Source organism: Heteronotia binoei, chromosome 5, assembly GCF_032191835.1.
Source record: "Heteronotia binoei isolate CCM8104 ecotype False Entrance Well chromosome 5, APGP_CSIRO_Hbin_v1, whole genome shotgun sequence".
Taxonomy (NCBI): domain Eukaryota; kingdom Metazoa; phylum Chordata; class Lepidosauria; order Squamata; family Gekkonidae; genus Heteronotia; species Heteronotia binoei.
The window spans coordinates 106,431,795-106,447,968 of record NC_083227.1 but is presented as its reverse complement, the minus strand read 5'-3'; the positions used below and the strand labels follow the sequence as shown (position 1 = coordinate 106,447,968).

At 41.0% G+C, this 16,174-nt stretch overlaps 1 protein-coding gene across 11 annotated transcripts in view; it reads left to right on the top strand.

The window, feature by feature from the left end:
* The window catches only part of DOCK3 (dedicator of cytokinesis 3), a 340,630-nt gene that overhangs the window by 70,674 nt on the left and 253,782 nt on the right, over positions 1–16,174 (top strand). For all 11 annotated transcript variants that reach the window (XM_060240011.1, XM_060240010.1, XM_060240016.1 and 8 more), the window contains exons 9-11: positions 1,994–2,148; positions 3,222–3,303; positions 14,357–14,417. In XM_060240011.1, coding sequence (XP_060095994.1) covers positions 1,994–2,148; positions 3,222–3,303; positions 14,357–14,417 — 298 coding nt within the window. The remainder of the gene's footprint in view (positions 1–1,993; positions 2,149–3,221; positions 3,304–14,356; positions 14,418–16,174) is intronic.

The following is a 16,174-nucleotide window of genomic DNA, read 5'->3' as shown; positions in this document are numbered from 1 at the left end:
TGAGCCAGCTGCCCATCCCCATGTAGATTGGGCAAGCCACCATTGCTGTGAACAAGTCAGCTGACCTGGACCCATGCAGCCTCCTCACTCATAGAAGCTCACTTGCCCTGTACAGAATTGAGGCAGCTGGTTTCCTTGTGATGGTGGAAGTTCCTCAGCTCTGCATGGGGGCCATTGCTGTCTGCTTCCCACAGCAGTTGCTGTAAGGGCTGCCTAGGATTTTCCCTGCTGTTCTTAATGGGCCATCCACCCTTGAGTGTATTGCCTTTATATCATGTTTTTTTCCATTTTCAGACACAGACATTTTCTGTGGAATCCAAGCCGCAATATTCAGCAGTGTTTATGCCCATTTTAAAATATGCATTATAAGGTACATATATACAATTAATTAGGATTATTTTTTTTTAATTATTGTGATATTCACAGGCAAGTTACTTAACACTGGGTAAAAGATATGTGAAAATTTATGCTTATAGAAAAGTGACAATTTATCTGCACCATTATTTTTTTAATATATGAAGCCAGGGAATTTTGATTAAGGTGGATTAAATCATCTGGAGTACTTCTTTGGTAAATGAATTAACATATATTGCCTGATTTGTTTCTTACCCAGTTTGTGATTTACTAGATTTCATCACTCTTTATCCCAAGTTTGATTACTGCATGGTTGAGAGGAGACAGTAATTCCTCTTTTGTCGTGGTTTCTCAGAACCATTAAATGAACCCTATCAAATTTTAACCAGTCAAGATGGATCTGATTAAAGAAAGCTAGAATTCTTGCTTCTTGCTCATGTATTTTGTCCTTATTTTCATGGTGACTGATTGAAAGATCTGAATTAACTGTAGTGCTGAGGTTGGCTGGATGCAAGTGATTTTATTACAAAATATGTCTCAAGTATGCCACAGTGATCTTTGATTAATGTATCTGGCTAGATTCAATCAAATTGTAACAGGTCATTTACCAAATGGAACACTTGTACTTGTTGCACTGATAAAGTAGTTTTAAAAGGAGCTTCATGCTGCTTTCATTGTCGTCTAATCAGCCTTCAGAGATCTGTGGAATATTTTTGCTAAACAGGTAATCTGCCCTCAAACATGTGACTGTGTCTCAATTTGGTCTTTGTACCAAACACGCTTTCAGAGTTCAGAGCCTGAGGGAAGGTGGTGTGTAGGCTGCTGAACTACTGTATGGATTAAGGAAAATGGATATGCTCATCAGAACCTTCCCACTTACATGAACCTACATGCAGTTGTGGAATGCAAACTACAGCAGATGGTCAGATACTGGTTTTTCAGGGGAAGAGTCTGTAAACTATGGGAATTGAAGGTTGCTATTAACACGTAATGGGAAAAATATGATAGGATAGTTTTGCAACCCTGTTGGTCATAGGGCTCTGCTGACTTGAGATTGTCATAGTGCATAAGGCAACCTCACCTTTTGTACTTAGTTGTTAGTGTACCTTCTACTAGATGGTAAGTAATCTCTTAAAATATAACAAAGACACATAGTCACCCTTCTGCCAAATACAATAATGTAGAAATTAGCTTCAGCAATTGTAAAGGAGACATAAATCCTCACACTCTTAAGAGATGGTCAAAAAGGTATTTTGCTATTGCTAAGCTGCTAAATAATTCAAACAAAAGCCAATATATATAAAATGGAAACAGTATGACAGTTGTATAGCAGAGAGTCCTTAATGAGTGTATAAATATGAAATATTTCCACAGAAAATAAAGCATTTGGGTTACATCCCACAAAAAAATGTTCTAATTGAAGAGATTTCCATCAGTGGGGCAGGTTTTCTCCCCTCCACCACCTGCTGCAGTTAAAATGCCCTCCACACTGCTCCTGATGACAAGAGGAGTCCAGGGGAGGAGGAGTCGGAGGAGTCAGTGGTCTGCTGTGGGAGGAAGAAACTGACCAAAAAATTACCTCCCTTTCTATCAATAGACATTTCTACTGGATCCAACCCTATATCTTTTTTACAATCAGGTAGATACAATGCGCCCGCGTCATGGAGAAGCATGCCGTTTACCAATCCCTCATCACTTCTTTCTGAGTCTAAAGAGTTTCACTTATAATACAATTGGAGAGGATGCAGATGTCTTCTTCTTTTTATATGATGTTCGAGAAGGGAAGCAGATCAGGTAAGTAAAAATCATCCCTTTTCATTGTGCAGATTAGAGTAGTGCACTCACAATTTACAGTAATTAGAATAAAATGTTGCCATTTCCTGGGTTGAATTCTATGATGTGTGAGTGAAAGGTGCTTGAGGATTGTGGATCTTTTCCACCTTACCTTTCACCTCCTGAGATCTCTGACAATCTGATGACTGAAGTCACAGGAGCTCCATGAACAAAATGCAGAGAGGGTGCTATGAAAAGATGGGAATTAGGCAACATCACTTCCCTCTTGCACTGATGAAGCCTCTTACTTCAACAGAAATTCCACTAGCAGAAGAGTGAGGAGAGGTGTTGACATCGAATTCTGCCTCTTTGTAGCAACTCCATGGCATTTTGTCTATTAGCTTGGTTCAGATAATTGCATGCCTCTAGTGCAGTCATAAGGATGCTTTCCTGAAAGTAAGCCCACTGAGTACAGCTGAGAAGGATTCTGAGTAAATTGCTTAGGATGGCACTGTTCTTTATATAACAAATGAGTGAATGCAGGTACGTATATGAGCAGAACTCTCAACAGCCTTTTTGGCTGTTCCTGCCTAAAAGACCTTTCAATAGGTTAAACTGTAAATCTAAGTAACAATAAAACAGGAAAATGCTGCCTAAAACTCTGGTGGAAATCTTCTTTGAAGCTTTTAAAAGTAGTTAGACAAATTTAGATGTTTAAACGAGTGTCTCAATGCAAAGGATATGGTTAAGTGAACTGTGAGTTTCTTTTTATCTCTTTTGTTTTGTCATTGGACCAAGATTATTTTATTAAAATGGGTAGTTTCAAATGCTGAATTATTATACTTCCATTAACATCTTAACTATTAATTCATCCTCTTTATCTGTAGGGAGCAGGTGGAGGGAGAGTGCTGACTTAACTAGTCCCAGCCAGTACCTTATGAATGTAGCTATACTTTCCCAGAATAAGATAACGCTAGATTGCTGAATAAAATTAATTAAATTTTTGGAAATTCTAGCCAGTAGGCATAGTAGAAAACATATACTTACATATCTCTTGTGTTTAAGTCTGTTTTTGTTGTTCTTTTGCCTTTCAGTGAAAGGTTTCTGGTAAGGTTAAACAAGAATGGGGGCCCCAAAAATCCAGACAAGATTGACCGAATGTGTGCAGTTTTCACAGTATGTAATGCTTATGATTTTTTAAAAGAAAACTTTCCAATGAGAATTCTTTTTTCAGGTGAATAGTAAGAGAAAATTGCACATGTATTGTGTTTTGAGAATCATATCTATATGCCTGATTTGAACAAATCAGTGACATGAAGGGTTTTCTGAGGTTACTTGTATTGTAATAAAGGAGTGTAACAATATAAAATTAAAAGTGGATGTGGAAATACTCTGTTTCCTGCTACATTTGTCTTCCATTTGGCATTTGTTTTGCCCATTGCTTCTAATGAAGCATAAAATTAGAACTGTCTTTTGGTTTGCTGCATGTGTTTGTAGACAAACACCATTTGAAAATGCCAGCATAGTGAAGGGAGTAATTTGTTAGCCTATATTTATTGCAAAGCAAGTACTAGTAGCAGTATTTGGATTTTGATCTCAAATAAATTTTAGGGGATTGTGTGTGCATGTTTATTATATATACTATGAAACTTTCTTTGGTGTCTTATAGTGTCTGAGGCTCAGGGATAGGCAGGACAGTGCAGCTGATCTTGCTCAGCCCAGACTGGAACATATTCTGTCCCCAGAAGTGGCAGCAGAGTCCTAGGCAGACATTACTATAAGCACCTGTGATGTCCATATATACTGTAACTCAGCCATTTTGAATGGTGTCCATACAATAACATTATATAGGATAAAATTAGAATGGACTTACTAGAGTTCTAAAGATGGTTTTACTGCTAACTCATATATTCATATTCGAGTCCAGTAACACATTAGAGACAAACAAGATTTTCAGGGTACAAGTTTTTGAGAGTTAAAACTCAGATACTTACTTGATAACTCTTAAAAGCTCATACGCCAAACATCTTGTTGATTTCTAAGATGCTGTTGCACTTTAATCAAGCTGTTCTACTATAGGCCAACGTTTAATTTAACATCTAATTTGAGCAGAATAACCAAAATATTTATTTGTATTACATATTCATGCATACAGCAGGCGTTCACGATTTCATCCCAGATGAAAGTGCTGACATGGCTTGTATCACTGTGACTTGGCTGAAGGAGGGGACGGGTTAATCTCTCCCAACTATATCCCCCTGGGTACATCAGCATAGGTCTGGCGGGCAGGGTGGTGCTGGTGCTGTAATACTTAAGGATTCCATTCCTCTTGTGCAATGCCCCAACCAGGAGACATCCAGTTTTGAGGCTGTTTGCCTAATGTTGGGATTGAGAAACAGGATTGGGATTCTGTTGGTGTATAACCCACCCCACTGCCTGACAGTCTCTCTGCCTGAGCTGACAGAGCTGGGCTCAGGAGTAGGTCTGAGGACCCATAGGCTAGTTTATTTTATTTTATTTATTTTATCACATTTATATCCTGCTCTTCCCTGAAGTCCTGGGGGACTTCAACATTCATGCTGAGGCTGTCTTGTCAGGAGTTGTAAACTGTATTTGTGCAAATCTGACTTTCATCAAAGAGAAATCTATACAGGCATTATGCTGTCAGAACACAGAAGTAAATCTTCACTTTTCTGAATGAGCATAGTCTACTATTAATGAAATTTGTCCAAGCTTTGGCAAGGGGTTGTGTTCTATTCTATCTTGGGTAGAGTTTATTCTGAATGATTTTGGGGATTACTCTAGTGTTCACTGCACTGTTTAATCATAATAATAATATAATGTTGTTGTTGTTGTTATGGCAGTGTTCAAAATACATCACATACATTTTGCCAGTTATCCTACAACCTGTATTATTATTATTATTCTGCAGGTAGTGTGGGTCTGAGAGGTAGAGGCCTGAACAAGCTTTGACCTGAAAAACTGGGGATTTCCTACCTCGCACTCTTGGGTGGTATATTAAGTTTTAGCTTTCATATTGGGCTTCTGCATATTCCTTAACACATAACATCATAACAGTTAGTTTGTTTTCATGTCTTCTGTGCAGTCCCATATCAGCTTTGTGTCTTCTGTGCAGTCCCACCCAAATGATGGGGGGTTGGGGAGAGCACTCCTCCCTCATCCTTTTTCTGCTGCCGTGGAGAAAGGACCTACTACAGCTTCGTCCAGTTTCCTCAGATAATTTCATTGAAGAAATTGGATATTTTGTCACATATTGCTCTTTATCTCTTTAAGAAATGCCTCAGTTGCAGCACAACAATGGCACAAAATGACAACCATGACCAGTGCCTCATGTGCTTGGGAGAAGGGCACAATACCGTTTCTTGTAAGGCATGTAGCCTCTTCCCCTTAAAAGTGCAGCAAGAAAAGGCTTTTTGTCTAAAGACCACTTGAGGGGTTCTGAAAATGTTGGATTCCCCTCAGAAAAGATCCAGGACCCCCTCAGTGGTATCTGTGCCAGTCACAGAATCCAATCCAGGTGACACAAAATGATCCAGGGCCTGAGGCCAACTTCTGAACTGCCTATAAAGAAGGCTTTTAACAAGTTAAACATTCAACTTCATTGACTGCTTGACACCAACATACCGACTCTAACATGATGCTGAAACCACCAGGTCAGTACTCAGCACAACCCTGATGATCCACCTCTCTTCAAGGTTGAGTGCAAAGTTCCTTGACATCACCACTATGGCAAAAAGACTCAAGTTGCAATTGATCCTCATCTTTGACTCAGACCGGACTTTCACTTTCTCCTTGTCATTTGACTTCGAGATATCTGTTAACATGAAGATCTCCAGGGCTTTTTTTTTGTAGCAGGAACTCCTTTGCATATTAGACCACACATCCCTGATGTAGCCAATCCTCCAAGAAGGAGGAGTTTCCTGCATTCCTTGCATAGTTCAAACTGTATATTGAATTACGTGCCAGAGACTTCCCCAATGACAAGACCAAGGTATGCTTCATTGTCAGCCTCTTAAAGGGGCAGGCAGCTAAATGGGCTACCCCATTGCTTCAAGCCCCATCGCCCCTGCTGACTGACTACTAGAGCTTTCTGAATCATATGGCAGTAGCCTTTGCTAACCCCCAGCAAGCAGTAACCACCAGTCGGAAGATCCAGACCCTGAAGCAGGGTAGGAATGCAGTTTCCCAGTACTCCACTGAGTTCAAGCTTCTGGCCCAAGACCTGGCCTGGAATGAGGCTGCCCTAATGGACCAGTATACGGAGGGGCTGGCTGACAAAGTCCTTGATGAGCTGGCACGAGTAGACCGACTGGCCATGCTGCAAGGCCTAATCACACTGTGTCTCCGCATCGATGGCCACCTGAAAAGCCACCGCCAAGCGCGAAGCAATGATCTTCCCTCTCAGCTGCCCCACCACCTAGTGATGGTGACAACCCTGATGCACACCAGTCCCGAGACTGATGACCCCGAGCCCATACAACTCGGGGCTGCACGGCCGCGGCTCACCCCTGAGGAAAAAGCACAGAATCTCTGCCTGCACTGTGGAGGGACGGGGCACTTCTCTGGCTGCCCCGCCAAGCACACCCAGCCCAGTACCATGCCACCGTCATGAGTAAAAGACCAGCCCCAAGTTTGAGTGGACCCCCCCGACTTGGGGCACCTAGCCGGTTCCCCTGAACCCTACATTATCGGCCAGGGCCCGTTCCTCGTACTGGTCACATTCGGCATGCCAGACGGGCACTGGCTGTTTGTCTACACCATGGTTGACTCCAGGGCCTCCTGCTGCTTTGTCGACATGGCCTTTGTGAAGCAGCACAGATCCCAGTGCAGGACAAAGACACCCCGACCCTGGTTGAAGCCATCGACGGGCACCTCCTTCGCTCTGGTCCGGTGACCCAGGAGAGCCACCTGGTTACACTCCAGATCCAACACCATCACGAACAAGTACAATTCGATGTTGCTCACATGCCACACTTTCCCCTTATTCTGGGACTCTACTGGCTTTTAAAGCACAACCCCCTCGTGGACTGGGCACAGAGAAAGTTGAGCTTCAAGGACCCTTATCCTCACCAGGCCCGTTCGGCCACCCTGGCTGCTGCCGCCCCGGCTGCTGGTCCTCTACTTTCCCCCGGCCTACACAGACTTTGTCAATGTCTTTGAGGAAAAGGGGACCGACCAGCTCCCCCCGCACCGGCCTTATGAGTGCGCCATCAATTTGGTACCGGGGCACCCCTGCCCATGGGGCAGCTCTACCCCATGTCCAAACCGGAGCTAGTGGCCCTGTGGGACTTCCTCGCCAAAAACCTGGAACGGGTTTCATTCGTCCATCCATGTTCCCGCTGTCTGCCCCTGTTCCCTTTGTCAAGAAGAAAGGCAGCGAGCTCCAGCCCTGCAATGACTACTGGGCCCTGAACAAAATCACCATCCGGGACTACTACCCTTTGCCACTGATCCCAGAACTACTGGATTGCCCAGGTCTATACCAAGCTGGACCTCCAGGGCGTGTACAACTTGGTATGGATCCACGCAGGAGCCACTTGTGGGAAGGGCGGGGTATAAATCTTAAATAAATAAATAAATAAATAAATAAATAAGAATGGAAAACGGGTTTTGGGACTCGCTATGGCCAGTACGAGTATCTCGTGATGCCTTCGGCCTGACCAATGCACCTGCTGTCTTCCAAAGGCTGATGAAGGACATCTCCCGCGATCTGCTTGACCGCTTTGTGATCATTTATTTAGATGACATTTTAATTTATTCCCAAAGCCCCACCCAGCATGCAGGGCATGATCTTCATTGCTATCAAATGGCCATCTAGCCTCTGTTTAAAAACCTCCAAGGAAGGAAAGCCCACCACCTCCTGAAGAAGTCTGTTCCACTGAGGAACTGCTCTAACGGTCAGGAAGTTCTTCCTAGTGTTGAGCTGGAAACTCTTTTGATTTGATTTCAACCCATTGCTTCTGGTCCTACCTTCTGGGGCCACAGAAGACAATTCCACACCATCCTCTATATGACAGCCCTCCAAGTACTTGAAGATGGTGATCAAGTACTGTCACCTGTCATCCGCCTCCTCTCCAGGAGGTGAAGTCATTCCTCTTGTCGAGGTCATTCCTCTTGCAGAGGAACAGATGGGTTTTTACTGTAACTACATTTTAATAGATAAAGAGGGAGGTGAAAGAGACCTATCTTAGACCTCAGGGATCTCAACAAACACTTGATCATTTGTAAGTTTTGTATGCTAACATTAAAAGATATATAGTCCCCTTTATTGATGAATGGTGATGGTTTGCAGTCCTAGATTTAAAAGACACATATTTCAACATTGCTTTCCACAAAGACTGCAGGAAATTCTTGCAGTTTAGGTTTGAAGACCAATCCTATCAATATGCAGTGCTGCCATTTGGTTTGGCTGCAGCCCACATAAAATGCTTCTCAAAATGCTTCATAAAATGCTTCTCAGCAATTGTTGCTCACTTGCCTTTGAGAGGCTTTTTGATTTATCCTTTCTTGGATGACTGGTTGCTCATTGGTAGATCAAAGTCAAAATTGGCAGAATAGATACCACTACCACAGGCACAAGACCTTCTCTTAGTGAATCCTGTTACTACAATGTGGAGATTTTACATCTCAACACATAGTTGATTTCACCGTAGAACAGTACTCCGACAGAGTGGTGGAAGTTTTACTGTCATCATGCAAACCATCCACTTGGAAATCTTGCAAGTCTAAATGACTACATCTTGAAGCATGGGCCAAAGACAGGAAAATTAGACCAGAGTTTTGCCCCTTAGCAGAAATATCTCCTGTTCTTGATAGATTCAGGCCTCTTCTCATCCTCTATCAGGGTTCACCTGGCTGCTATATCAGATATTCACATATGGGTAGACTCTAAATCTGTATTTTCAAATGTTTCCTCTAATGCAGGAGTGTTGAACTCATTTGTTATAAGGGACGAATCAGACATAAATGAGACCTTGTAAGCCCAGGCCATATGTGTTCTAAAACGTATGCCAGGTAGCAGAGATATAAACTTTATAAAGGACACAGACAAACACAATTAAAGATTTTTTAAAAAAACTTGAAACATGCTTAAAAGATTAGCACTCTTGCAATATTTTATTTAACGCTCTCTGATAACTGACACCTCTTGCTCTGAATTGTTGCATCTTTTAAAAAAATAAAGGAAAAGGAAAAAGGAAAAGATTGTTGCATCAAAATCTGGAGAAAATGTCTGTGCTGTAACAATATGAAGTATGCTGTTCAGGTGTTGTGAATCTGTAAGTTGCAAACCGACTTTTGATTTACTGACATTCATTCCAGAAATCTCATTGTCAATACTTTGAGCCTAAGACCTAGAGAAAAATATGAAAAGGCTGGGCATTGTGTGCTTTTGTACATAATTTTGCTGGTCAGCCAATGGAGAAAATAGAGGTTTTGCTCTGTAGCTTGATTGTGCAAGCCTGGCAAAGCAAGCTGTGATGCTGAAGAAAGCAAGAGAGGAACAAGGAAGTAGACAACAGTGAGTTGTTCATGGGCCTGATAGGAGTCTCCCAGGGGTCTGATTCATCCCATGGGCTGCATGTTTGACACCCCTGCTCCAAGGATCAGTGCTTTGAGCCTAAGGCTCAGAGGAAAATATGAAATGGCTGGCTTTATTAAACCTCAGAGGTTTGATAAATTTGTATCCACAAGTCAAACCCCCCCAATCCCCCAATGGAGTTTGTCTCTTGTATTATTTCAATTACTATATAAACTATTTGAAAACATGGCCTCATATGACCTGTCCTTTTTTTATCTTAAAAGACAGGATTCTTAGTGGCAATAACATCAGCAGACAGAGTAAGATCAGAACATTCAGGAGTGACCCACCATTTCACAAGAATGAGATTGTTTTGAGATGTAGTCTCAACTTTGCTCCTAAACTGGTTTTCCAATTCCACTTGTCTAAGGACATAATATCAGCAGTGTTTTTTCCACACCTCATTCCCCATCAGAACAAGCAGTGCACACATTAGATGTCAGGAGAGTAGCACTAGTCTATTTAGATCATACCTCATCATTTAGAAAGGACAACAATTTCTTTGTCTGTTTCAAATGCCCAAACAAAGGGAAGGCAGTGTTGTCACAGACTTCTCTAGATAGGTGACAACTGCAATTAAGATGTCCTACACTAGAGCAGGTTTAGAATGCCTGTTTCTCCAGAAGGCGTATTCAGCAAGAGCTCAAGTATCTTCAGAAGCTTTTCATGGAGATCTGCAGAGATGCAACCTGGTGCTCTCCAACGATGTTCATCAAACACTACTCCATTGACGTAGACTCTAGGAGAGAGGCAGCTGTTGGGAAAGTGGTGTTAACAATCACAGTTCCATTAACTGACCCACCTCCACCTCCACAGTAATTGAGCTTGCTATTCTCCCATGTGGGACTGCACAGAAGACACAACAATGAAAACATGGTTCCAATTAGCTTGTAACTGATGTTTATTGAGAGTCTTCTGTGCCAGACACACATCAATCCCTCCTTCCCTGATGCAGGCTGTACTCAGTATTTATAATGTTCACAGTGGCAGAAAGGACTGAGGGCTCTCCCTGTCCCTTGTCCTGTGATCATTTGGGTGGAAATGAAGCCTGTAGCTCTATTGTGCCAAGAGTACTTACCTGTAAAATTCTAGACGCTTGTAGAAAACTTCTCTGTAGCCAAAAGGGGGTCTCCCAGTGTGGAAAACCAATAAAAGAAAATCACTGGGGAAATAGAGCCATTAAATAAAGCATTCAGATTTTCACAAATTGCATCAGAAGCATTTATATATATTCAAAACTCACAGCAGCTCACAGCAAGAGCCAGACACAACAAGCACCGTGGCAATTTAAAGACACAGTACATGTGTAACAATAGAGAATCACAAAGGCAAAAACCAGTCCACAGTATTGCAGTTAACAGTCACTGCACCAGAATACAAAAGATGTTCAAAGTAAAAGTCTTGATAGTTACACTGAAGACTTTAAAGAACCTTTTTTTAGTACAAATAAAGTATTACAGTTGCCAACTCTCCTGGAGAGGACCAAAGAAGTCTTAAAAGAACCTATTTTCTGGTGTAATCTGCCCCTGTGATTACAATGAGGGCTGTGAGAACTGTGGACTGTTTTTTGCCTTTGTCATTCTCTATCATTACATATGTACTGTATCTTTTTTGCCACTGTGCTTCTTATGTTTGGCTCTTGCCATGAGCTGCTGTGAGTTTTGAATATATATGAATGCTTCTGTTGCAATTTGTGGACGTTTGAATGCTTTATTGAATGGCTTTATTTCCCTAGTGATTTTCTTTTATTGAAAACTTCTCTGTAGCAAGCCTGCTCTGAGGCAGTCCCATGTGTGCCTTCACAGAAGACACCTGAACATCAGTTAAAGGTGAGTGCAACTGCGCTTTCTGGTCAGTTTCAGGATTTTTTCCCCCCAAATGAATGATAAAGATATTTTTGAAGAGGGTGCTAATTGAAAAACAGTTTTCTGCAGAAATGTCAGTAGTGATGTTTAAAGAGGTAATACCCAACATTAATCCTAGAAGGACAAAAATGTTTCGTTTATGTAATATAATTGCCCAAGGTGTTGCTCACTTTCATCATAGTTAGATTATTACTTTACCTACTGACTTCTACAAGCCCTACTCATTCCCACCTAGTGTAGTGTAAAGAAGTAAGAGTGCTAGACTAGGACTGGGGAAAACCAGATTCAAATCTCAATTCAATCCTGAAGTTTAGTGGCTGACCTTGGGCCAATCACTCTCCCTTTATCAGCCTAACATACATTACAGGGTTGTTGGGAAGATAAAAAGTAAGAGGGGAAACATGTGGATGTTGCTCTGAGCTTTTTGGATAGAGAGTGAAACAAAAGGGTTAAAAGATCCTTCAGTAGTTCTTGGATGGACCCAGAGGACCTTTCCACATTCTCATTTTCTTCACTTTTGTATTCTGCTTGCTTCAGGGTTTTCCCCATCCCCCTTCCATGTTGTGTTTTATTACCACTAGTGGTTTATTTGATATTATGTCACTCTGTGTCTAGCATAAAGTGTTGTCATATTGAATCAACCACTATACTGTAGGGGGAGCAAAATATGCAGAACCAAAAAAGCCTCCTGAAACAGCAGGAATGCATAAGCAAGGAAAATGCAAATGTGGGAAAGCCCTGAGTTCTTTCTTTTTAAACTAGCTGGTTTTATTCATTCTATTCCAACAATTTCTTATTCTCAGTTAGAAAGCAGGAGAACGGGATGGAAAAGGCTGACTTCATCCTCCAGATGAAGGCACAACCATCTTATAATGCCAGCATCTTGACTGAGGAGAAATTGTTCAGTTTCAATTGTTGGCTATGTTTTCATCTGAAAAGCAAGGTTCCATTACTTTTCTTTTGCCTCTCCTCTTGAATGAAGTCACAAAATGATCTCAGGATGTGCTGACTATTTCCTCTAAATATTTTACCTCTTCTGAGTCATTAAGGGAGGGTGAGAGATAGTCTTCCACAGCCTCGATGACTGCATCTACAATGTTTCATTTCACTGTTGTGAGGAGCTCCAGTATTTTTTGTGTGCCAACCCTCCTTTTTATCTAAAAGTAGGAAAGTGGCAGAGCATCTGAGGAAATGTCACTTTCTAAAGTCCTCCAATTCAGTATTCTTGCACCTATCTAGCCCTTAGCCCAGGAAATGAAACAAATACAGTGACTGAGAGGCTCATATGGGTGTTAATGCTGTAATGGTTTCTGCTGAAGTGATCACTGAGGCCTCATGAGATGAGCTCATTGGACTCTCATTTATTTTTTAAAAAATTATTCCCTGTAGTTGCTGTGTGGCTGTAGGGAATCTGAGTTCTGTCTGGGAACCTGGACCCAACTTGTTAAAAACCTGGATGTGCTTTTTTTAGCCCTCAGTTATCAGAACAGAACCAGCTTCCTCTTCATTTATTAACACCCATACCAAACATGAATGTTACTTCTAGCAGTCTGAAATGTGTGTCATGAATTGTATTAAAATTGTAGGCTGCTGTATTGTCCATTAGAAAAGTTGTAAAATGTTTATTTATACATTCTGATACTGCTGTTCTGCACAATATGCATACTGCACAGTATGCATGCTCAAAGCAATTTACAGTGATATATGGTACAGGAAAATAAAGGAAAGCTGTTCTTTTTCCAGGCATTAGGGTTCACTATTGCTTCAGAGTTTATAATGCTGAACAGGGCCTTCCAGCAAACAGCCATAGGCCAAAGTCTTTTTGACTCTGACCTTCTGATGTGCAAAATGCCTGTGCCTCTGACATGGTCTTGACTTTTCGAGTTACCTGGAAAGGGGAGGGACAGATGCTCAGCAGATCTTTCTTATATGGGTCATGTTCCCAAACCCTTTTTATTTGCAGCAACTGAAACATTACTAATGAGCAAGCTTTCAAGTTTTATAGTACTGTATCTTTATAAGCAAGGGAGGGTTTATTTATTCAGAGGCGCAAAAATACCCTCATTTTCCATCAGCCTATGCAGCCATATGTTTCTTTCCTTCTGCCTTTTAGGATCTGTCTTTATGAATATGAAGGAGAAAAAAGATACAGAATCACAGAATCATAGAATCATAGAGTTGGAAGGGACCTCTAGGATCATCTAGTCCAACCCCCTGCACAATGCAGGAAACTCACAAACACTTCCCCCTAAATTCACAGGATCTTCATTGCTGTCAGATGGCCATCTAGCCTCTGTTTAAAAACCTCCAAGGAAGGCGAACCCACCACCTCCCGAGGAAGCCTGTTCCACTGAGGAATCGTTCTGACGGTCAGGAAGTTCTTCCTAATGTTGAGCCGAAAACTCTTTTGATTTAATTTCACCTCATTGGTTCTGGTCCTACCTTCCGGGGCCACAGAAAACAATTCCACACCATCCTCTATATGATAGCCCTTCAAGTACTTGAAGATGGTGATCATATCACCTCTCAGCCGCTTCCTCTCCAGTCTTTTACTTATGAAATAAGTAAAGGCTCAACACTAGCAAAGGTCTTACTTGTGTAAAATGTAGATGAGGCATCCTTCTAAATAAATGATAAACATTTGAAATAATATATTGTTGCTTGAGTTTTTGTATGTGATGGGATACATAGGGATGACTTTAAATTTGAAAACACTCTAAATAGTTATTACTGAAACTACTTGTGTTTTTTTCTGTTTTGTTAGGATCTCAGCAGCAAGGACATGAAGAAAGATCTATACATTGTTGCTCATGTAATCCGGATAGGTACAGTATCTTTTATTGAATAGTTTGGATATTAACTCAATCAATTCAAAGAGTATTTCTGTATATTTTGTACTGTTTTGTATATCAGTGGGAAGGGGAAGGGCTATGACTTGGTTATAGATAGGGATGTGTGTTCAGTATAAACCGAACCAAATAAATAGCAGGAAAATACCTTATTGGCTTTCATTTGGGCTCAGCTTTCATAATGGTTGAGGAAATCCTGTTACGCTGAATCTGAAGAAATGCATTTGCATATGAAAGCCTATACCTTGAATAAAATTTTCTTGCCACTAGATTCAAATTTCATTCTTTTGTCTTTTCAGTAACTCCTTTGGGGGGTATTTTTTGTATATTTTGTGTGTGTGTGTGCACACCTGCGCCTGGAAGTCATGTCGACCTCTAGTGACTGATTCCTACTAGGGGCCTGGAGGATATTCAGAGAGGTGGATGAGTAGAGCCTGCCCCTGTCCTCTTGACTGGGTATTTTAAGGAAGTCTCCCATCTAAGTACTAACCACAGTTGACCCTGCTTAGCTTCTGTGATCTGATAAGATCGGGCTTGCCTGGGCTATCCAGGTCAGGGCTCTTCTCAGTAACTCTTGTTTTCCAGTGACTCTTGTCTTCTCTTGTCTTCTTATAGTAATTGTATGATTAATTTTTACATGCTTGTACTTCTTAATGAGCACTGAAGTGATGCTCATTAAGAAGTATAGTTACGTAAAAATTAAGTATACAATCACTTTAAAATAAGTGCTAAAATTATTAAAGATCCTAACATTGCTTAATTATTATAGTGAATAATAATTTTAAATCGAACTAGATTTCAGTTTCTATAGCACTGCTTTTAGGAATTATAGAAAAGTCCAAGTCACAGACACCCAGAAACTCACCTAATCTTCTTCTGATACATCCATCCAGAGAAATTTGATTTGCTTATCATATTAGTGCATATTTGTTGAAACATATCAATCTTATATTTCTCTAAACTTCTATTATAAGCATGTGATCTAGATAGGTGATGGTTCTTGACTAAATATGAGATAATCACCAGAAGGTCAAATGAGCCAATCAGTAGGTGTGTCAAGACCCAGACCTGGGAGTCACCACTCTTTTGACTAAGCTGTGAGATGTTGTGAGCAAAAATTCTACTCAGTGACCCAAAAGAGCCACTGGTATTAAAGTTGTGAGCAAACCTACATTTGCCTTTTGAATAGGGTTACCAGATGTCCTCTTTTTAGCTGTCCATTGCTATTATTTAACCTAAATAAATTAATTAAAATTGTTATTTAAAACAATGAAGGTTAGGAATATATCTAGTTAGTAATCATCACTGCTTAAATAGTAGGGGTGTTTAAAATTAGATTTGTCATACTGATCAGTTGTTCAAAGTAGTCGTTTGGGAAATATGTGTCCCTTTTTTGCTTTTCAGAGTATGGTAACCCTATTCATGTGCCTAGCCATGCTGGTCTGAAGCAACAGAACAAAGTTGGAGTCCAGTGGCACCTTTAATACCAACAAAGTTTAATTATGGGTATAAGCTTTCATGTGCATTCACATGTTTCTGAAGAAATGTGAAAACCAATAACCAGAATTAAACTTTGTTGGTCTTAAAGGTGCAACAAAGGTCCCACTGGTCTTAAACTTCGTCTCTTTAACGTGCAATATCCTTTACATCCGAGCCCAGTACAAAAACAGCCAAGCTAAACTGGTCCCCCTCACTCTCCTCTGCTTAGTCCAGGTTCCCAAGTCAAAGCATTA